We start from the raw sequence: 25,113 nt of genomic DNA, 5'->3' as shown, positions 1-25,113 counted from the left end.
ACTATATCATAGATATAATAAAAATCCAATGAGCTGATAAGCTCTTTTAATTTTTAGGTTCACATATCAGAAATTACCACCTACACCAGGGGCGTACATTGATTATATATTGTTGCTACCAGCCCTATTTCATGACAAATCCCAGTGGAAAGTGAATATGAGTGGGATTGTAGTGAGGAGTGAGCTCTATTTGTATACTTTCCCCCAGCTTTAATCTAGACTTTGTTATTAGGGATCTCTGACTAAATACAGATTTTTTAGGCAATCATCTGAATCAAGTGCCATCTAGCGAGGTCGAAAGGGTACTGGAAAACACAGTGCCTACCCCTCACAGTGACAGGTATATGGGGGAACCAGGACAAATTGAGCCCACTCAACTCCTGTTTTGTATGAATTCTATTTAGCTGATACCGATTTGAGCAATTTTTATGATTTTAGAGCTGAGTTTGGAAACCCATTTAATACTCTAATAAGTGGTAGGGTCCACACAGATCCGGTATACGTAGCACACTCCAACATCAGTAAAATTTGGGAAACTCTAGAACGACCGATTCGGGAGGCGGGAGCTAGGGACAGTGTTAAAGCATCCGTTGCCCAGAATTTTTCCTTTAATACAGAGACGGGTGAAGTCTTACCTTAAAACGAAGATGCAAACGCGTTATACAGGCTTGGATAATTTTTAGGACGTTTTTTGCGTTAGGAGAGAAGTATTTTTTAATAGGATAAAAAATATTAAATGGGAGTGGGTCTAAAGTTTTATTTATTAAGTATTAAGATTTAAATGTCATGAAATTTAAATAGAAAATTGTTTTAAGAGGAGGGAGAAATTAATTTACAAAATATAATACAGATTTAAAGGGTTGTAAAGTTGAAAAACGCTTTCGTTTTGATACAGGCTTAGACTAATTCAAGTATATTTAAAGATAAAAACGGCATGATATATTCAGCAAGGGTTACGTCCATTAAATGGATGAAAATGCCGGGTATGACTTTTTCACAAGCTTGCTAAAGACCCTGATTCAATCGGACATTTCTACCCTATTTCCCATAATAGTCGGGTTTCGTGAGAGTAAAAATGGTTATAATTGGACATTCAATTATTGTTAATTTGTCTTTCTAGATTTATTGGTGAATTAACATTAAAACATCACTTAAGGCACTGTAAGCATCATGGATATCAGTCCATGGAGATGGTTTTGGGCACCAATGCCACCTTACAGTTCAAGAATTTCCAAAATTCACTTTCAGAGTGGCAAGGTGGGATTAGACATCGAAGGAAAAACTCATGGACGTGTGCAATTCATCAAACTCGAATGTTGGTATAGACTGTGAAGCAATTGTGGTGTCTTTTGTCCATGCGCAAATTACCTCGAGTAATTAAACGCTGTTGGTAGAGGTATTTGAGACATAGAGTGGGGAAGATTGTGTAGGTGCAGCTATGTTTGCACTTATAAAAACAGCCAATAAGTCAATTTCAAGGCTGTACGACGTAAATTATCCAATGACTATCACTTACGGAACGAGTTGGCAATCAAAAACAAAGAAATATGTTGTGTGCGTAAGAAAAAGTTTGTTCATAATAGTGGGGAAATGTCATTCCGCGACCATGACCATTTAAGCAAACCCATTTTATCGGTAGGGAGTAACTTTCGGATGTTGGCACATAAATCTTGTAATTTAAACGTTAAGCGGCAATACTTTCTACTGGTTTACATGCGAAATTTGACCTATGATTTGAAATTCATATTAGAAGCGTTGACACCTTTGCAGACAGGTGAAGTTGTAGAGGGTAAATTTGGAAATGTATGATTTATTAACGTGTAAGGGCATATACCCGTATGAGTACTAAAACTCCCAATCGAGTTTACATGAAGAAAAATTGCCACCCACAGAAGTGTCTTATGATTCAATTCGTCATCATCAATGCCCTACTGCCCCCTAGGAAATTTCTAAGAAATTTCGGGCCAAGGGAGGGTCAAAATCAGTAAAGAAGAATTATGTCTCATCAACGACGTTGATCAGCACTTATTCGTAAGAAGGCCCCTGAGGGAGGTTATGTTTTTCACGGGGATCGTATCTTGGAAACCGATCCTACTGGACAACGCACTGGTGAAAAATCGAATTTGAATTTCCTGGATATGAATTCCCTTTATCCATCAGCAATGTCTCACTACTCTTTGCCGTGTGGGAAGTACAAATGGCTGGACAATCCTTGTGTTCCGTATTTCCCTGACATTTACATTTTTGAGGAGGAATGAACCACGTTAACTGTTTTTCAAAATTGATAGTTAAATACCACTGAAACGTCACGACTCGGTAAAAGGAATTCATATCCAGGAAAACCGTATTCGGCTTTTCACCGGCGTGTTGTCCGGTCGATTCAGATTCCAAAATACGATCCCCTTGAAAAACATACCCTCCCCTCATGGACCTTTCAACACATAAGGGCCGATCGACGTCGGTGATTAGACCTATTTCTTCTTTACTTATTTTAAGAATTAAACCTATAACCAGATGAGGAGTTGAAAAATCGGAACCCAAATCCAACCCAAATTCTTCTTATTTTCACCTGTTTTTACAGAAAATATCCTACAACGTTAATACATCACTTTCCAGGTACATTTTACAATAATCCTCGCCATTTCACATCCTCCTTTGGCTTAAACTTTTTTAGCAAATTTATAGTCGGCAGTGGTGCATTGACAATCGTGAAATGAACCATAAAACGCTTCGATGGTTGGCAATTTTCCATCACGTAGCCTAGAGACAGAGTTGTAGTACTAATACGGGTATAAGCCCTTCCACGTTAGTAAACTACATATTTGAATTATCTGGAAAGTGCTGTTTTGAGAGGGGTAAACTATTAAAAATCGTCACTTTTTTGTACTTGAATCAATTGACTTAGGGATTTGGGGAAGAAAGTATAGGAATCTAAAAAAAGATTTTATTCAATTAAATATTATTATTGTCATATGTATTTCATTCGAATTCTAAGAGCAGCAACTTTTCAGATGACTGTGGTAAGATGCTATATGGAAAACAATCTATCCCTGCACCATCTACGACTTCACCTTTCTGCAAACGTGCCAATTCTGGTAATATGGATTTTAAATCATAGTTGAAATTGTGCATGTAATCCTGTAGACATTATTACTTCTTAACGTTTAAATTACAAGATCTATGTGCCACCCACTGAAAGCTACTTTCTCCTGATATAATAGGATTGCTTAAATGGTCATGGTCGAGGATTGACATTTCCCCAATATCCTCAACGAATATTTTCTTATACACCAACACATATCTTTATTTTTAATTCCCAACTCGTCCTCTGGTGATAGAGTCATGGTGATAGAGGTGATGGATAATTTACATCGCGCAGCCGTGAAATTGACTTTTTGGTTGTTTTGATAAGTGCAGCTATCGCTGCACCTATACCATTCCCCCCCCCAATGTCTCAAATATCTTTACCGATTGCATGGTTTTACTCAAGTCTATTTGCCCATGAGCATAAGAGACCGCAATGGCTTCAGTTCCTTATCACGATTCGACTTTGACAGATCGCACACATCTATGAGTTTGACTGGATGTCTAGTACCGCTCTTCTCTCTGCAAGAGTGTGATCTGAAAATTCTTTAACTGCAAAATAGCACTGTCACCCAAAACTGTCTCTGTGGACAGGTATCCATGATGTTTAGAGTGCCTCAGTGATGTTTCAATTTTAGTTCAGTACAAAATCTAGACATTCACATTGGATAATAGTAGCATGTCCAATTACGGCCCTTTTTACCCTCACTTAAAACCTGAATAATTTGGGGAATAAGAAGAAAATGTCAAGTTAAATCAGGGTCTTTGGTAGGCTCATAAGAAGCCATGTCCAGTGTTTCCACCCATTTAATGGAGAGAGCCCTTACTAAATATATCACCCCTTCTTTTTATATTTAAGTTTACACTCTTTATGCTCAATATCATACTGTAACATTGAAACCCCAATCTTTAAATGTTCGTTGGCCCTCTCAAAAAATATCTTTCCCCTTTTGTGTTACAGGATATTACCCCTTTGAACAATTAAAATCGACTTTAGGAAACTCTGCAGCCTCCCCGTCCCTATTAACTGCCAAATCATCCAAATATGTCTTATTAACGCCATTTTTCTTACGGGTCTTATTCCCAGTCACGAGGATTGAATACTTGAAGTACTCTAAGTACTCTAAGTCCGCATCGTTTGGGACCCCAACTTGTGGCAGACATCATCTTCATTATATTTAACCTCCTAATACAAGCAGCTCTAGTTTGATTTATATGAGTTCTGAATGTAAGTCTCCTGTCAAAGTAACACCCTAGCCACTTGATTTCATCAACAAAATCTAGTAGAGTACTATTTAATGAGAGTTTAGGATTATTGACTTTTCTTTTCCTAGTAAATATCATTAATTTGGTTTTCTCTACTGAGAATGAAATATCTGCTTCCTTAGCCCAACGGCTTATCTGATTGAGTGAATTTTGAAGAATTGATTCTACTTTATTAACTGATCTACCAACAGCCCAAAGACAATTATCATCTGCAAAAATAACCCCACTGACGTTTCCAGTTTCAATGGGGATGTTAAACTCACTAATGTTGTAATAGACAGGACCTAAAACTGGCCCTTGAGGTACCCCTCTTTTTCTGTGTATCAGATTTGATGATGCAGCTTTTCCGAAAATGACCTTCATATCTCTATCCTCAAGGAAAGACAAGGAAAAGGCCAATAATCTGCCTCTTATCTTTGCTTCAAGGACTCCGTCCAAGATTTGACGATGGACCATGGTCTCAAATGCTGCCTTTACATCCAGAAACACAGCAACAAGGACTTTTTTGTTTTCAAGGGCATATAGGGCATCATTCAAGAACATAAACATGATATCATCTGTGTTTCTGCCTTTTCTGAATCCATACTGTATATCTTGTAGCCCTTTATTTATTTCAATCATTGTGATCAATCTTTGCTTGACAAGTCGTTCATATATTTTCCCAGCAACAGGTAGTAAGGTGATAGTTCTATAGTTTTCAATCTTACTTTTATCTTTACCTTGTTTTGGTATGAGTTTTACTGTACCGTCTTTCCATGATTTGGGGAACAAGCCATGATCCCATGTTTCATTTATGATGCCTAGTAGAATTTGCACCCAGTCTATTGGTAGGTTTTGAATAAAATGAGGGTAAATGCCATCATCTCCAGGCGAAGTTTTCAGGAGTGACTTGATTACAGTAGTCAATTCATGGAGAGAAAAGGGGCTGTTATACTGTGTGTTGTTGTCCATCTGGGACATGCGCTTCACCTTGGATTTTTGAGCAATGGCTTCTTCAACAAAGGGGTCCTCAACACTAACAATGCTTGCAAGATGCTCTGCAGCAGCATTTGCTTTGTCAATATCTGATATTAAAAACCTGTTTTATAAACTAAGGGTGGGTTTATGGTTTCTTGACTGTCTCTGGATAACAGTTTCTTAATGGTAGTGTATGTTTTAGTCACTGGTGTACGAAAGTCCAGACCATCTAGGAATTTAATCCATGAATCTTTTTTTGCTCTAACTATTGTCTTTTTGAGTCTTGCATTATTTCTTTGCATTTCTACATACAGCTCATAGGTTCTATATCGCTTGTAAAGCCTTTTAGCTGTATCTAAATTATACTTGGCAATAGAGCATTCTTTGTTCCACCAAATTGTGACTTTATGATGTTTCCCATCTCTTCTGATGTGAGTAGCCCCCTTTCCAGCTTTTATTAATAAATTTTGGAATATTGCAATTTTTTCATCGGTGTTAGTAGTTTGCTCTAGTTGGACATTCACATTAGATCTATTAAGTACATTTCTAAATACATTCCAATCCATACATCTTAATTGAGACATTGATAATCTATTGCCATCAGTATTTCTATCAGGATTTGGCACATGATAATTTTTATCTAACTCTAGCAGGATAGGGTTATGGTCACTATGTAATGAGCTGTCTTCACAACAGGATATGTTTGATCTATTCAAAAGTGCAGGGGAAGAAAACATCAAATCAATTGTGGTATATGAGCCTGTGTTACTATTTAGTCGAGTTGGTAAATTCTTTGGGGTTAGGAGACAAATATTATCACTATTCATCAAAAGTTCTTCTATATGATTACCACTTCTATCTGTAGTTCCACAATTACACCATATATTAGAATGTGAATTAAAATCACCAACAATGATAAACATGTCTCTTGGGGGGATATTTGTGACTATTGTAGACAAAACATCACTAATTTGAGGAGAATCACCTTGAGGGTTATACACATTGAATATATTAACAGTCATATTTTTACTTAAAAATACTCTACAGCCCTGAACTTCAATTTTATCAAATTTGTCTAGGTATTGGGTTCTGATTGGAACAAAATGGATATTTTTCTTTATTCCAACTAAGATTCCCCCTTTATCTGCATTGATTCTATCCTTCCTTAAAATGTGGAATCCTTTAAAAGCTGGGTTAATGTGGGGTTTAAGATGTGTTTCTTGTATACAGAAGATGTTTACACCATTCATAAGGCAATAGTTGACTAGCATATCTTTATTTGTTTTAACTATGGATTTTGCATTCCAGGATAATAATTTAAGGGAACTGGTCATTTTCTTGTACATTCTGAATTGACTTGGACAGCATCTACTTCACCAATATTTAGGTTTATCAAAAAGGAGCAAACCTTTTGGATTTTTTTAGATAGACTAAAATTGTCAAATTTTACAAAGTCTTCAGAAAATACCAATGAAATGGCCATTTTAGTCGTAATTTCTCTTTTTGTCTCTTTAATAATTGCATCAAAAGTTGAAGTGGGTTGAGGTGTTTTTCTTATAGGCTTCATTGTGTAAAGCTTGTGCATAAGTCTTGTGTACAGCAGAGGCTCTTTTATACCCTACTTGGTATTTTTCAGCAACATTTAGTATTTGCTGATTTTTCTGTCTTTCAGGGCAGGTTAAAGAAGCTGATGAATGATTTCCCTTACAATTAATACACCTATATTTAGAAGCCCTGCTCTGGGCATCCTCAAGTTTCAATGGGCAATCCTTGGATGCATGTTTGCTAGAGCACCGCAGGCATGTAGAATGTTCTGCTTTACAATTCTTAGCAGTGTGACCATATTTTTGACATTTGAAACACTGTAAAACTTTTCTGTTATATTCCTTAACTTCTCTTTCTCTTCCAAAGCATGTAACTTTTGGGGGTAGAGTGTTGCCACAAAATGTAATTAGTACTGACAAACTATCCTCTAAGATTTTGGATTCTCTATTGAAACGTTTCATTCTTTTTGCAGATTTTACAGTCACTGTAAACACTTTCGATAATTTCCTCTTCAGATAAGTATTTTGGTATGCCTTTGATGACACCTCGAGAGATTTTTTCCTGTAGTTCAATTGATACATTCTGGTCACAAATTGAGTTTAATGATAATAGTTTCTCTGCTGTATTGTTAGAATCTACATGTATGACCATTTTTGGAATTTTGCTTAATATTTCAAATGCAAACATTTTGTGACCAACCACATTAGTTAGGAATTTAAAAACTTTTGAGTCTTCTGGGAATTGCTTTCCATTTTCATTTAGGGACACTTTCACTGCAATAGGAAAAATCTCATAATCAGGAATATATTCTTTTTGTAGTAGCTGGTGAGCATTGTTAACACTTTGGCTTCTTTTCTCATAATTTTGCACCTTAGAGGTATTAGGGGAGTGGTTTTGCCTGGGTGAACTACACTGGCTCATACTGTTTGCTATGATTCCTTCAGCTACAAAAGGATTGATAGCACTTAAATTTTCATTACAGTCTTCCATCTGTGGTAGTGATGGGAAGTCTGGGTCATTTGCCCAAGATTCTGGGAATCTGTTATTCATTCTCATAGGGGATAAGTCAGGCAAGTGATTCAATGTGGGATAATTAATTGGAGATAGCTGAATTTGGGTTCCAGTCACTGATGATGGAGCAGTAATGTACACCGGTTGCCCATTTTGAAGAAAGCCATAGATGAGCAGGTTGGAATTAGTGATCATGTTTCTATCAGGTGGTTCTGACCCCATCACTTCACTTGGCAGTAAAAACCACTTTTACTAAGCCTAGATTTAACAGATTCCTTACTTACACAAAAATAATTCAGACTTCAAGAAAAAAATTATTAATCCTACCGTTTAATCTTTTCCTCCAAACGAAAGTGTTTTTTACCTTTACAACCTTTTTAAATTTTGTGACATTTAATTCTAAATTTCTATAAATGAAACTCCCATTTTTTATTATGATTTTCCATACTATTAAAAATTGTTCCAACCCAATCTGAAAAACACCCTCAAACCCCGCTTTCATGCAATAAGAGTCCACTTCACCCGTCTTTTTAATAAAAAATTATTTTTGGGCGATGGATGCTTTAAGACTTTCCCTACCTGACGCCTCCCGAATCTGTCATTCAAGAAGTGCCCAAATATTGCTGAAATAGGAGTTTGCTATGCTTATGGGATCCTTATGGATAATACCAATTGCAAGGGCATTAAATGGGTCTCTAAACTAAGCTTTAAAAACATAAATATTGTACAAAGCGGTATCAGCTAAATAAAATACAGTTAAAATTAAGATCTGAGTCGGCACCACGTTGTCCTGGTTCCCCAATATCACTGTCACTGAGAGGGGTGGGCACTGTGGCTTCCGGTACCCTGTTTATCTCACTAGATAGAACTTGATTTAAAAGATCATCTTAAAAGTTCCGCTTCAAGGCCTAAATTCCTCACTAGAGAGTACAGATCAAAGCTGAAGGATGGCTCAGTCCCACACTATAATCTCCCTCGTGTTCACTTTCCACTAGAGCCACACATGAATTAACACGAAATTGGGCTGGTGGTGACAATACGTTCTCGATACACACCCCTAGCGTATGTGGCAGTGCCGGTATGTGAACCTTGAAAATAATAAGGGCTTATTAGCTCATTGAAATACCTTGGTTTCATCCTGAGAACGAAATTATAATAGGCTTAAAGAGAAAATATTACTCTGAAAATTTTTTAGCGAAGACGCTTGCTTATGCTCAAGAATGATTGTTCAGAGCTTGAAGGACCTCACAACCAACAACTGGTTTAATGACCTGAAATTATTCCATACAGGGACTCCCAAAGTGACCCTACAGATGTGTTGAGACCACACTACCAACTACAGGTTTAATTATCAAAAAGAATATCATACATATATTCCAAAGCGACCCTTCGCACCCACAGACCCCACACTACGAGCAATAAATTTAAAACCAGATATATCCTATAAATGAGTTTAGAGTGCGCGCTCTTTAGATTTCAGGTATTATAACGTTATATAGAGTATTAAAACTTATGGACGGGATATTTTATCCTCTGGTGCTGCTCCAAAGTTATCCGTCAGCAGATCGTTAATCCATGCCGGGAGACCATTTTTGGGATCCTTAAAAAGAAGAAACATTCTTACTCCTCCCTTGAAGCAAATATGATTGTAAGATGTGAAAAGAGGAGGTCATTATGCTGAAAAGAAGAATTAATCTAATGGCCAGTGGCTCCTCAAATCGTTCCAAACTGACGGGTCAGGGCTCTTAACTGCCCCTTTATTAACAAGAAAAGAATATGCTATTCTAGGTATTTCTCTTAGGACCGTCAAGAGCAACATCGGTCAGGACTCTTAATTAGCCCGAAAAGAATGGGGCATTTTCATTGTGATGGAAAATAATATTGAGCAATGCCCTCAAATTCTCCTCCCTGAGCAAGGCTCCCCTTCAACAGTAAAACGCAAAGTTTTCAACATTAGAATGCATCACTTTTAGAAGCAGCAAAATCCTAGCTATTTTCCTTTTGTTAACCGGAAAAGAATGTGCTACTTTAGTAGTGACCTCCCAAAACTTTCCAGTTAGTTCTCCCTCTGCTAGTCTTAACAAAAATATACATTAGCTAGAAAAATGACCCCAATAAAGTTTTTTACCACCCCAATAAATAAGCTTTATGAAATAATATCAAAAATTTTAATTACGGTAGTGTTGGCAACTTGTATGTTGGGCATAGAAGGGCCATTAGCTTCACTGCAATGAGGTTCGGAATAATTAGAAGCCCCGCAAAGGCCATCCAACGTAGGGAGCATATTCTCCTCTTGCTTGGGAGCCGAAGGGGGGGGGCATTTTCATATTGCATGGGGAGCGTAGAAGGTCCGGTAGCTTCTCTACCATGAGGCTTGGGAGCCAAAGGGGTAGCATAATGGCTTTGTATGGAGAGCGCAGCCCCCAGATTGCTCAGCTACTTTACTGTGATGGGGCTTGAGGGGTGTAGATGGTTCCAAGTTTTTGCCTTGAGTAGGTAGATCGACCCCCATCCTGGCCTTCTTTTGGGGAGGAGTGTTTTTCATGCAGTGAAAAATACATCTTATTTAATTATTTATGGAATTTACTTTTTATAAAAAAAAAGACATTTATCATGACTTTACATGGCTAAAATATGTTTCATTTTCTCTTTACCTTCAAAAATAACCCCATTGACCCCTAACAACCTAGTGACCCCAAAAAATGTTGTAATGACATGGGACTAGGGGGGGGGCAAATATTAGCAAATAATGCGCAACCCCTTTGTTCTAAGAGGAATTTAAAGTTCTATAGGGTTTGAAGGGACTTTCTTAACTTTAGTAAGAGGGTAAGCCCAAAATGGGATATTTAAGAGAAAAAATTGAATTAGTTAATATCACAGATAATAAATATTTTCTTTGACGTTTTTATTCTTTTTATAATATAGTAAATGAAAAAACACTCTTCACGTATATTTCTTTAAAATTTTTGGCGTTATTCCACTGCCTAAGAATGTTAGTGAGGGAAAAGTGCCTCAATTCACGATTACTACCTTAAAGAGCGATAAAAAAAACCTGGTACATACCTTAAAACAGCTTCATAGGGCAAGTCTTTATACCCGTATCTAAAAGGCTTATTTTTCTAACCTAACTCCTATTCTAGATAGCAAAAATAGCTAAAGTAGAAGTTTTGGAGGATTTGGCTTACATCTGTTATAAGAGGCAATTTCTTATGAGAAATATGTATATAATATACTACACTAAAAGGAAAAAACACCGAATCAGTAAACTTTTAGTCTGTGGCCTATGACTACATCTGAACCTATGAACGGAGGCGGGGCTCTCTCAAATAGTTCAATATTATTGTCAAAAAAGACGCTTGTTTGCTATAAGGAAATATTAAAAGGAAACGATATTATACGCGCCCTTATTTGATGCCTAAATCAGATACATTTATGTAATCGTTGTGCGCCAGAATTCAATTTGTTTAGGCAGATATATTCCAGACGAGAGCAGCTGGTATAAAAGCAAGTCACTTCGTCCAATTATTTGACGGTATGTATGTTTAATACCTATGCTACGGTAACTTTTTGTGATCTGCCTGGTCGGGTTATCTGTTGATTGAGTTTAATTTAGTAGAGAATGCGATGAGCCCCCCCCGTATACTAAACCCATGTTCTCTTTAATTTAACCCTTACCCAAGTGGTAGCGTAATTAAAAGTTTTAAACATATCTGTCTGCTCATACAATTTTAGCCCGATGATGGAATATGTTTTAAAGTGATTTAATATTTGACGTGAATTTAGAGATAAAAATAATGTTATTATAACTCCAATAAACCTTTTTTATGGCGGCGGAGTTTAGGGTTTTACTTCTTTATTTAATATAGGGAGTTTTATCAGCTTAAATTTGGGTATGCCCATCTTATTCTTTTGGTGGGGGAGGGGGTATATATATAGAGAGACTCACCAGCATGTAAGCAAAAATCCAATTTTTTTCAAATTTCCTCAGGCATCCATTTTTGAAATCCTTGTTGTACCTTCAAAATACAATATAAGACTGATAAGACAGTTCTTTCAAAACCCGTTTTTATAGCCGCTCCCCCCGAAGGAAAATTACTCTGTTCACATTAGAAGAATAGCGGACCAAGTGACGCTTCTGTTTCCTGAAAATAACGGTGTACCTATTTTTTGCTAACAAGACTTCAATTCCTGGGAAAATCAACAGTTATTTAGTCTCTCTAACGGTTCTGGTCATATAAAATGGTTGAAAAATCCCTTGTTTGCGTTCGCGAAATGGCTTTGTGTGTGTGTAAAACATGAAACTATTATGCGATGAACAATCGGGACTATGTCCTTACTTGAATGGGGCCTTGGAGGTTTTTCCTTGACCTCTTAGGCTTTTGAGAAAACACCCTAGTATGCAACATGCAAACTTTATTACGTAACAACCAAAGAAGTCACGATTTGGCTGGCCCTGAAGGTTTTTACACACTCTAAGAATCGATTACGTAACAATCAAAAGTAAAAATCCATACTACGCAACAACCAAAAGTAAAACATACCTACTACGTAACATATACCTGTTGTTAAAATGGTTGGATATTGCTGTCATGGGAATGGTGAGATATGGCTGCCATCAGAATTTTGGGATATACATGTCATGGGAATGGAGGGATATGTGTTTCGTGGGAATGTTGGGATATGACTGTTGTCGGAATGGTGGTACATGTGTGTCATGAAAATGGAGGGATATGTTTATCATGGGAATAGATGGATTCGTGTGTCATGGGAGTCGTTATGCTGTCACTACTGCTCTTTCTTAACAAGTGATTGCAAACTAATAAAACCAGCTTGTTATTTTTTTAAACGGTCATTGTGCGTTAGGAGTCGTTCCTAAGGAATTTTGACAAAAAGTCAAAACTTTAGTATGAAGAGCAAGGTATACGTAATAAATTCTATCCGCTTATTTTTTGATGTTGCTTCTTACTTTCAGTTGAAGAAACTTTTTAATTTTATCTCTCTTCTCTTTTGTTAACACCGAGAAATCACGCTTCACTCCTATGAAAAAATCCATCGTTCACGAGAAAAATCCACCGTGGAAAGTTGTTTTCATGTTAAAATGTCCTCCCCCCTTTCCAGGAAAATTCCCCCAAGACATTTCCATTCTAGCTGAAAATTCTACCCAAAAAATCTCCTGCAGATGATCTGGGCTAAAAACAAATTTTCCTAGTGCACTTTCATTTAAAAAAGACATTTATATCTGATTGCTTTTAGTATCATGTCGGTAATCCTCCTCTCGGTGGGAAAGTTTCCCAACGAAAAGGACAGCAAAAGGGTGTTTTCTAGCAAAGATTTTTAGGGAGAGACGGGTTAAAAGAAAACTTTAAAAAACGCATCAAAATGTAAATTGATATTTACTCCCTTAACATTTGTGGGAATATTTCTGTTCAAAAAAATTGAGCAGAATTTATTCCATAAAGGAGGGAGATTGTCCCTTCCTCATCTACGTATCCATCTCAAGGTCGTGGAAACTTTGAAGTATGCTCATTGGATCAGAAACTTAGAGTTCTAGTTCTTTCCGGGGGGGAGCGGAATTTTCTGGGGGGATCCGTGGAGCGCTCTCTTCTGGGGGGTATTTTCCATATTTTTTTCTGCAAGGGGTGTGTATTTATCAGGGGGTTAACGCTGGTCACCAAAAAAGGACAAGCAACGATAAAAAAAGAACGCTAATTTTCTAATAAAAAATACGCATCAAATGAGGCATGTTCAATACCGATAAAAACCAGAAAATGACAAAAGAGTTTAACCTGAAGAAAAAAGGGATTGCGACTAATCAAGTGAAGAAGAGAAGGGGAAAATCAGAATTGGTCATCAATAAAACTAAAATTAATTAAAATCTAACCACTATTAGGCTAGATTCTTGTTAGCTGGATTTGATTGGAGTACCTAAAATACACTTAGTTTGCTTTTGTTGTGCAGGAGGGGGAACCAATGGTTTTCCTTTTTTTAAATGTTGTTTCTAGTTTTCTTATCTCTACTTACATTATTCTTGTTACTCCATTCTCCTGTTTTCATATTACTTTTGTTTTTATTCTTTTCTTGTATTTATACAAATGAACAAATATATCTTAAAAAGAGTATGATGAACTAATGATCGGCAATGCCATTTTGTTAAATGATACCCTATTGGTCAATTTTAGTTGCAATGCTAGGAAGAATCACTATATCTTATCGGGCTTCCTTGGCTCTTTCAGGTGGGAAGCTAACTATTTCTAAATTAGAAATATCACCTTCAGACTATTTGAGTAAAATAAACCCTTGTATCTGAAAATTTTGAAAGTTTTCAGAGTTGTCTTTGAGTTGCATTTGCATCAAAAGCGCATGCGACTTATTCAGTACAAGATTTACATACTTGTTCTGCTTATACATTTTTACTATCTCCGATAATCTATACCTACCTTATACGTGAATGAATAAATTTATTCATAACTTGTCGAATTTGTAAAACAACGACGAAGCAAACAAAACAACAAAAAGAAAAAACGAAGAAAAGTTTCAAGACGCAGTAAATAAAACCTACTTTTTTGTTGTTTTCAAATCCCCCTTCCTAAAATACACTTTTGTAAGAGCCTGGGGCAAACTCCTTGTTTTCTTTTCTTGAATATTGATATCCCAGCATTGCTGAAGCTGAATATCTGTCAGTATATGTTTTTCATTGCGCAACAAGAAAGGAAATAATAAATGAAAAGAGAAAATGTGTCTTTCCTCCTCTCGTAGAGTTCACTTAAGAAGATTAGATTTTGTTGGTTTTTTTTGTTTTTTTTTCCTCTTATATTTTATTTTTTATTTTTTGAACACTGAGGACGACTTGGCGGAGGTCCTTGTCGAAATATTTGCTTGATTTTCAACTTCAAATTTTAATATTGGCTGAAAAAATCCTCGTTTTTCACTTATTTGTTTTTTTTTCTTTTCATTTATTATTTCCTTTCTTGTTGTCATACGTCATCCATAGCCAGTATGATCTCAGAACGTATTTTCATTGCACAACGTATTTGTTTATTTATTTAAGAATTAACGACGCTTCTTGAATACTAAGGTCCTTGCGTCGGCCCTGCAGTGCATTCCTGCAGCGTGATTCGATCTCTGGGTCCCGTATTACCAAGCTAAGGTCAAATCCACTGCGCCACCACAGGACACAACGTATTTGTTTCATCTTCGTGACCCGTGGCTTGAAAATTAATTCTTACACTACATAGTTAATGCTTACAGGATATAACTATGACTAAAACATACAACTAGCTGGAACTTCCTATCAATTTTCTTTACTTTTCTTAGAAACAATAACTAAAATCTATAATTTACTATTCATAAAACTTCGATTGGGGCTAAATTTGCTGAGATGTTCCCCTTTGAAATTTACTTCTATTCATATTTGACTAAATTTGTATTCTTGTACTTAGAAAATGTTGCAGTAGTTACTGTAGTACGATTAAACTAAAGGACTTCCCTCCAGAGCACAAGTTCGTAGACCTTGTGGGTTAAAACCATTTATTTTGTTTTAAACTACTATGCGAAGCTAGTAAGGTAGTCTATAATAGTGTTCTAAATTACTGACGAGGGTAAAATACTTCGACAAAGTATGTATTTCTAGTCAAAAAATTTGCGAGCCTATGTCTCAAAAATGGACTAAGCTCTTTAAGCTTCAACAGTATATTACGGTACAGTTTGCTTTTCAGAAAATTATTTCAAGGAAAAATTGTCTATCTCTATTTATTCAATAACTATCTGTGCTTCCCTTGACTGCTATAGTAGGGAATCAATATCCTTGCAATCCTTGCTGCATATTGGGAAGAGAAGTGGCTATCCACTGCGTTATCCATTGGCAGAAAATCAATTGGAATATATCGTGGGATAAAAAGCTGTGTTCACAATCAATGCTATGCTCTAATTAAGGTTTTCGTATCTTGTTGGATTAATGGAACATGTTGGTTTAAGTTAATAGTTTAAACTACCAATTTTGAATCATTTCGTGCTGAATTTGAACAATCTAAGTATCAGCTTAGAGTAATTTTGAATTAAGATTAGAATGCTTTAAAGACAATGTTGCGCGTCCTAGGAGACTCCCTAGTCGTGGATCCTTATACAGATTAAATAAAAAAAAAAATAATTTTTTTAAGCTGAAAGTAAGGAGCGACATTAAAACTTAGAACGAACAGAAATTACTCCGTATATGAAATGGGTTGTCCCCTCCGCAATCCCTCGCTCTTTACGCCAAAGCTTTTAATTGTTTTAAAAAGTAGAATTGTGGCAAAGAGTCACGTAAAGAGCGAGGGATTGCGGAGGGGACAACCCATTTCATATACGGAGTAATTTCTGTTCGTTTTAAGTTTTAATGTCGCTCCTTACTTTCAGCTTAAAAAAATTATTTTTTTTTTTTATTTAATTTCTGAACGTTTTTGAATTAATGCATGTTTGGTTTTGGCTCTCCGCACATAAATTATTAAAATGAAACTTGTATATTAATTCTTTTTTTGGCTAAATGACTTTCTCTTAGTTTTGATCAGACGATTTTGAGAAATAAGGGGTGGAGAAGGAGGCCTAGTTGCCCTCCAATTTTTCGGTTACTTAAAAAGGCAACTAGAACTTTTAATTTTTAATGAACGTTTTTATTAGTAAAAAATACACGTAACTTAAGAATTAACTTACGTAACAAACTTTCATAACCTTATATTTTTATTATGTATACGAGGGGGTTTGTACCCTCGTTAATACCTCGCTCTTTACACTAAATCGTAAGTTTTGTCCCAATTCTTTAAGAATGGCCCCTGAATCAGAAAGGCCGTAGAATAAATAGTTGAAACTAGACCTTAGTTGCCTGTGCAACGGGAAGTGTTGCAGCAACTGTGCCCTGTTCCTTAGGGAACAGTTGCGGAGCAACACGTGCAACTGTGCCCTACGGGACACAGTTGCGGAGCAACAGTCTCCATTATGTCCTTCAGAGGACATTTTTCTAATGCGGCTTCGATTGTTATCTTGAAGCATCTTTGATATGGTTTTATTTCGAGCTCCTACTAAACTGAGTTTGGTAAAATGTTTAGCTGGTCCAGAAATAAACGAGAATAACACAATATCACAGTTGACAATTCTGAATATTTATACGATGGATAATTACAATTTCAAGATAAACCAGAATTTCTTTAAATAATTGAAACTAGAAATCAAATTAACTTTTAGAATTTGTCCTGTACAACAGAATAATACGATACAAATTAAATTGCCCCGAGGGCATGACAAAACTTCCAAATAGAAAAACCCAAAGAAGGAATTTTATTTCGGAGAAACTATTGTAAGCTCCAGTTGTTAGGAGATCGAGACATGTCGAACCGCGTTGGAAAAAAAATTCTAGCTGGTCCAGAACAGAAGTTACCTCTAGAACGTCGAAACTTCGGAAATTATTTCATAGAGAACGAAGCAACTTGGTATATAGAACACTTCACTTCTTCTTGCATACTTTTCATAGCACTACTCGATAAAAATATAAGAAACATCAAAATCGAAAATTTGAGAAAACAAAAAAAAAATCGGAACGAGATGCACTTTTCCGGAATTATTTCCGGGAAATCTGTAAGGCTACGGAATTTTGTGCTCCGGTTTTCGAAGAGACAAATGAAAGTTCTACATGAGTTCAGCATAACTGTATTTCTAACAAGTTTATTTCCGAAGCTAGGGTCGTCTTAACTTGACGCCAAACATCGAACGCAGAGTTTCTAAAAAAAAAACGGTTTTATTTGTTTTTATGGAAAGCTATTAGAAATTTTAGGAACTTCTCTGGAACTTTTTTACTTTGTTTCACGTTTCCCTTCCCTCTGAAAAATCTCAAATTTTTAACTCTTACCACTTCGGAGCTACAGGTCGCTGATCACGGTGAAAAAAAAAACTACGAAAGCAGTAGTGTTGCTCCGCAACACAATTACTAAAAATACTTTAGCATAAAGAGAAAGGTATTTATCTCCTCCTAAATACCTCGCTCTTTATGCTAAAGTATTTTTAGAACCCCTCATATGCGTAATTATCTCTGTTCGTTTTAAGTTTCAATGCTACTTCTTCCTTTCATTTGAAAAAACATTTTCATGTTTATTTTTCATTGTTTTCTTATAGTAATGCTAGAGAACCCTGCGCCCTTTTCATTGAGTTTTTCTTCCCCCATGACAGATTACTCCAAGGAAAGATCCTCCAACATAGCCCCCTCTCCTCAGCCTCAACCCCAAACAAAATAAAATCCCCCTGAAAACGTCTGTACACTTCCCAATAACCATTACTATATGTAAACACTGGTCAAAGTTTGTAACTTGCAGCCCCTCCCCCAGGGATTGTGGGGGAGTAAGACATCCCCAAAGACATAGTTATTATGGTTTTCGACTATGCTGAACAAAATGGCTATCTCAAAATTTTGATCCGTTGACTTTCGAAAAAAAACGAGCGCGGGAGGGGGCCTAGATGCCCTCCAATTTTTTTGGTCACTTAAAAAGGGCACTAGAACTTTTCATTTCCGTTAGAATGAGCCCTCTTGCGACATTCTAGGACCACTTGGTCGATACGATGACCCCTGGGGAAAAGAAAAAAAAAAAAAACAAATAAACACGCACCCGTGATTTGTCTTCTGGCAAAAAATACAAAATTCCACATTTTTGTAGATAGGAGCTTGAAACTTCTATAGTAGGGTTCTCTGATACGCTGAATCTGATGGTGTCATTTTCGTTAAGATCCTACGACTTTTAGGGGGTGTTTCTCCCTATTTTCTTAAATAAGGCAAATTTTCTCAGGCTCGTAACTTTTGATGGGTAAGACTAAACTTGATGAAACTTATATATTTAAAATCAGCATTAAAATGCGATTCTTTTGATGTAGCTATTGATATCAAAATTCAATTTTTTAGAGTTTTGGTTACTATTGAGCCGGGTCGCTCCTTACTACAGTTCGTTACCACGAACTGTTTGATTAGTTTAAAAAACATAGTTTTTCTGAGGGAAGTAAAGCGTGTTGAAACTTAAAACGAGCAAAGTTACTGATTTACAATCCATATAACATAGATTGATAAAACTAGTGCAAATACACCGTCTGATGATAATTAATTACAGAAAACTAGTGCTTTACTGAAAGCACACTGTGTCGTTTTTAGTGCCATATGGCACTTGTAGATGATGGAATTCATAAAGAGCATATAGATACGAGAAATAGCTTTTAGGTGAGCCATCGAACATCTCTATGATTTTCTGGTAACCCGCTATCCCTAAAAAAAAAAAAAAAAAAAAAAAATGAGAGCACTACCAATGCAAAGCGATTTTCCTTGTTGTTCAAGGTGGGAAACTAATCCCCTGTACAAGGTTTTCGACTATGATGATTCCAATGGTGAGCTTTTTATTTCGCTATGACACCATTTTTGAGAGGTTTAAGACTTTGTTACTAAATCACCATAAATGTCTATTTGCAATTTGTTTAAAAACTTCTACTAACTTTTACTTATAAGATGAACGGAATAGTTACCATTCTTGAATCCATGTCGGATGGCACCACTACCGGTGCAAAGCGATTTTCCTTGTTGTTCAAGATAGGGATCTGTAATTCCCCGGTTCAAGGTTTTCGACAATGTTAATTCCAATGGTGCGTTTTTAATTTTGAAATGACACCATTTTTGAGAGGTTTCAGACATTCTTCGAAATCACCATAAATTTCTAGTTGCAATTAGTTTAAAAGCTTTTACTTGTAAGATGAACCGTTGATAATAGTTACCATTCATGAAATCATGTCAGATGGGAATTTTTTATCGCAAGGCAGTTTTTTTTAAACGTTTTTCTTAACTTTTAGTTATTACGGGTTGTGGTTTGCCCTTTACTAGGTTGCAGCTACTGCTGCAACCATGATTTTTTGGTTCATTCTACGGTTTTGTTGAAGCTTTCTTTTAAACTGGACATTGGACTTTTAAACTGGATTTAGGAAGATTTGCTCTTATTTAAGGAGATATTCTAGCATGCTGTGAAATACAGTAACAGTTATTAAAAGCTGAATGAATCCTGATAAGAAACTAAATTTGCTTATTTTAACCTTTAAATGTACAAAGGGTCAGTATAGATTTAACTATGAAAATCGTTTCTTGTTTCATCTCACCATGGATAATCAATTAGTCCATGGCAACGAACTGTAGGACGGAGCGACTCGGCCTAATAGAAGCTAAAGCTCCTATTTGGCATAAAAAAAGAATTGTTTTTTATGCTAATTCTGGATGTATAAAATTAATTAAGTTTCATGTTACCCACCAAAAGCTACGACCTTGAAGAAATTTATCTGCTTTTATAACAAGTGGGAAACACCCTCAAAAGGTAAATGATCTTTATGAATATCACACCAGAAAATCCAGCATATCAGAGAACTCCACTATAGTGGTTTCAAACTCCTATCTACAGAAATATGGGATTTATATTTTTTGCCAGTAGAAAGATCACGGATGCATTTTTGTTTGTTTTTTCCATGGAGCGATCATGTTCGACCAGTAGTGCTAGAATATCGTGAGAGGGTTCATTCGAACGGAAGGAAAAAGTTAAAGTGATATTTTCAATAAATGGCTATTTCAGCCATTTGATACACCATAGTTAAAAGGTCCAATACCTATGACTCTGGGGATTATACGCCACTCCTCCCCCACAAACCCTTTGTGGGCTGTAAGCTATGCAATTTGCCCATTATTTACATATAGTATTTGTTATCGGTAAATATATGGAATTCTTTTTTGGGGGGCCGGATTGTCCACAGGTAAAATTTTCTTTGGGGAGGAAATTGTATAAGAGAAATGCTCGATAGGAAATTTTTTGTGGCAGGAGCAAGGGATTTCATTGAATGAGGTGAAACAAAGTAAATAATTGAATAAAAAATTAACTTTCTTTCAACTAAAGGTAAGGTGCAAAATGAAAAGTTAAAACAAAAAGAAGTTATTTTGTATAGTAGGGGGACTGTCCCCTCATCAACTTTCGCTCCTTAGGCTAAAGTTTTACTTTTTGTCACAGTTCTTTACAAAAAAAAATGTTCAAACACTAGGATCACTGAATTTGAAAAGGGGCTTTTAAGAAACTTTAGGACTACAGAGTCAAGATCAAGGGTTGAGAAAAGGGATACCTCCTAATATACGGACAAATTTCCGTTCGTTTTTAGTTTTCATACTGCTCCTTCTTTTCAGTTGAAAAAAAACTTGTTTTGCATTTAATATTCACTGTGGAATGATATATATCATTGAGTCGAATGCCACGGCCGTAAGATAGTCACACTTGTAAATGAAATTTACAGGGTCAAATGTACAATTCTTTTGTATTTATCTTATTGAATCATGGTAAAGCTTGAAACATAACACCTGTGGGTGACCAATCAGTCTATTTATTGATTATATAAAGCATCCAAATTAGGAATGTTGGGCACCAAGAATATGATCCAGTATGAAAACCTAATTTTTTTAAAACATAAAATTAAAAAAACAGGGTTGTAACAGGAAAAACTAAATATTGAGTATATGCAGAAATCCTATTAGCCTGAGATTTCTAACGTGTCACAATTTTTCAAATGCCAAATTGGTTTAAAATAAATCTTTTTTATGGAATATATACCGTACCCAATGTCTTTGGATTTTGGAGCTTTTTGTTGTAATATCAATTGCAGTAAAGAGAAAATTGAAGGTTCTTATAACTGAAGCTAATACAAAATCCAAAAGTTACACTTGTAGCAGGAAAACAAGCCAGCAATTAAGAATCTTGATTAATCTTGAAAAATAAAATATAACTGTGAGTAGATGCCAAAAACAAATCTGTCTTTGGTGTCAGCTTCAGCTTTAGGTTACCTCGTGCTACATGCGTTACGTTTCAGAAAATGGTCCCAACCCGTAGTTATAATCTAAGAGTGTTTTCGAGCTTAGTGCTCCTCCTTACATTACACTCCCAATGATCCAACATCAAAAAACTTATGGTTGATTTTCCAAAAAGACAATGAAGGCATGAATAAATGTTTTCAAGTTCCTATGTAAATCCCTTTTTCAACACTCCGTCTTTTAAATAGTGTGGTTTTCTTTGTTACTTAATTATTTCGGCTTGAAAGTTGATTGTTGCCTACCACAAGAAAAAAAAATGTGAAATTATAATCTGTGTATTTTTTTTTAACTGCTTTCCATGCTCTCCGCTCCTTCCTGTTTAATTACTTGTTGTTTTTATTTTTTTTAGGGAGTGAATTACGACGAAATGAAGATTCCTGGGAGAGCCATGTTGGTAGCACAACCAATCAAGAAAGTGACAGCGAGCCAAAAAGCCAAGAAACTGTTTATTTAGAACACAGGAAGCGGAATAATGAAGCAGCGAAAAGATCTCGAGAAAAGAGGAGGGAAAAAGAATGTGAAACACTGGTGAAAGTGGCGTTTTTGGAGCAGCTTAATGGTAGCTTAACTCGAACCGTTGTTTCATTGCAAAAGAAGTTGTTATATTATCAAAAAATTGTTCACGGTGAAAATTTTCAGCCAGGTGATGAACCCTCACAGTAACTTACACGAATTCCTTGCTTTATTTCAACTAGTTTTCTACAGAATCAAAATTGTACGTCTGAGCTTTGCTGGGCGAAGTAACACCTAGAATATGTTTTTCTTTTTTCTTTTTTTCTTTTTTTTTAAATGCCCAAATATGGAACTTCAAAACCCAAATATTGAATATCTATAATGGTATGAAAAGCTTTATAGACAGCTTGTGAAGTTTTAAAGTAATTCTCGGTAACACTGCATATAATCCGTATTTGCTCTAGTAAGCATTTTATTGAAACCCAATGGTATTTCCTTCGTTTTTTGGCCAAATAGAACAAATTAAGATTTTCTTAAATCTTCAAATATGGCAATTTAAAAAAAAATTGAATAACTGCAAAAGTAGTAAAATTTTTCTTGGAAAATATCAACGGATTTCAAGTGATTTTGGTCTATTACAAACCTGGTGAATGTCGTGCCTACAACGATAGGATATATCTACGTTCTTCCAAGAAATATATGAAAAACTTTCTTTAATATAGTGCAGTACACATTTTCCTGTTGTCAAAAATACAAGATTAATTGCTCCCATAACTTGAAAAGAAGACAATCACAAATTGTGGTTGCAATTGTTTATTATAAACAACTAGACCTACGTTGCCTGGGCAACGTGAAGTGTTGCGGCAACCTTTGTCCGGCTTTGCCGATTAAAGTGTTGCGAGAGCAACACTTTGGTTTTGTTTCTTCGCTATCGGTTAAATGCTGAAGTTGTCAAAACTATCAAAGCTTTCAAAACGGCATATTCAAAGAAGAACACAATCAGTAATCACATGATCAAATTCTTCAGCGTTGAAAAAACAACAGCAAAAGAATATCGGAAAAAGGGACTAAATTGAGTTTGCAGCCAGTTGAACTTTATCCTTTTCAATCGTAGACATCGTGACGGATGGAAACTTGGAACATTATCTTATATAATCTAGTTGGTATTATAAAGCTATCCGTAACTTTTCAGGATCAAATACCATAGATGTGCACCAATTCGCACACATTTGTAGCCCCTCATGAACCTCCTCTAGCAACCCATTCTTGCTTACAAGTCCCTCTTCCGTGAGAGACAAAGAATAACACAATCAGTAATCAGATGATCAAAGGCTATTCCTCAGGGTTGAAAAAAAAAAAAATATTGGTAGAAGGGACTAAATTGACTTTGCAGCCAGTTGAACTTTATCCTTTGCACATCATAGGCTCTGGCTCGAGGACAAGCAAAAACCATCCTTTTTGGCCCCAGGCAAGAGTCGTACGGATCTTTCCAAAATATAATGTCATATTCATCAATCCGGCCCGAGGTCCACACTAACAGCCGATTATTACTTACTAGGCCCCTAAATGTCACTTTGCAGTCGGTTGAACTTTATCCTTTTCAATCGTAGACATCGTGACGGATGGAAACTTGGAACATTATCTTATGTAATCTAGTTGGTATTATAAAGCTATCTGTAACTTTTCAGGATCAAAATACCATCAGGGACCCATAAATTTCCTGTAATGACTCGTCATCCAGGATCGCTTATTATTTGATGGCGAGTCATTACAGGAAATTTATGGGTCCCTGATTCCATAGATGTGTACCAGTTTGCACAAATTTGTAGCCCCCTCGTGAGCTTCCTCTAGCAACCGATTCTTACTTACAAGTCCCTCTCCCGGGATATACATCCAAGTTCACCGGAAACAAATAATGGGTACACCAACTAGCAAAAGTTCCAAACCCCTTGTCGCTGAAGTCATTGTAGCCTAACAGCCGATTATTACTTACAACTCCCCTACATGTCTTACAATCGGGAACCAAGTTGTTCTTACCATCAATTACACCAGAAACAGATAATAGGTACACCAATCAGCAAAAGTTACAAACCCCTCATTGCCAAAGATGATTATAAGCTAATAATCGACTGTTGCTTGGAAGTCCCCTACATATCTCGCAATTGGTATCGGCCTATTTTTGGTTCAAGTGTGTACCTTACCACTGAAGTTGTCAACCCCTTGAAACTTTCAAACTGGTGTATGTCATGAAGGAATTTTTGTAACAAAAAATGGATGACATATACTTTGATCAGCTCATCAAGGTCTATCGATTGTCATTGAAAAAAAATTCTATCTGTCTTAGTTCAAAAGTTGACTTTTTTGCCGGAGGCCAACTTTCTAACACCACCACTTAGAAAGGAGCAAAGGATAAGCTCTAATTTCTTTAGCAATGAGAGAACTTTTAAAGTTTAAGAGGTATATCTGATACCATTTCTCTATTGCAATCCCAAGTAGAAAAAAAAGAACGGTAAAGTCAGCTGAAATCACGAACAGAAATGGCTAGAAACAATAGATGGCAGCACTTTCGGACCCGTGGGAAAATCGACTTTTTTGTTTCTGTAAATTTTTCTATTTATCACTCAAAGAAGATATATTGGCTGTGGGGCCGGGAACTACCGCATATATTTAACACTTATAGATTTTAGTCCATCTTCAATTTGAAACTGGTGCCTGCCTGCTTGCCTGCTAAAATGGAGCTTTCCACTCGAAAGCAGAAACATAGTTTGATGAAACGAAAGCTTGGCTGCACAACTTCAGATACTCCTCTCTGACATAGGCTATATAACTCCACTTCACTTCGCACACCATAGGCTCTGGCTCGAGGACAAGCAAAAACCATCCTTTTTGGCCCCAGGCAAGAGTTCTACGGA

The 25,113-nt window shown here is 36.2% G+C and overlaps 1 protein-coding gene across 1 annotated transcript in view; it reads left to right on the top strand.

Moving 5' to 3' along the window:
* The window catches only part of LOC136039455 (uncharacterized), a 45,185-nt gene extending 21,280 nt beyond the window's left edge, over nt 1-23,905 (top strand). Inside the window, exon 3 of the mRNA XM_065723218.1 lies at nt 22,098-23,905. Within this exon, the coding sequence (XP_065579290.1) occupies nt 22,098-22,411 (314 nt within the window). The 3' untranslated portion in view covers nt 22,412-23,905. The remainder of the gene's footprint in view (nt 1-22,097) is intronic.
* The last annotated feature ends 1,208 nt before the right edge of the window (nt 23,906-25,113 follow it).

This window comes from Artemia franciscana, chromosome 19 (assembly GCF_032884065.1).
Source record: "Artemia franciscana chromosome 19, ASM3288406v1, whole genome shotgun sequence".
Lineage (NCBI taxonomy): Eukaryota > Metazoa > Arthropoda > Branchiopoda > Anostraca > Artemiidae > Artemia > Artemia franciscana.
The sequence above is the reverse complement of the archived record's forward strand: the minus strand, read 5'-3'. Positions and strand labels throughout refer to the sequence as shown.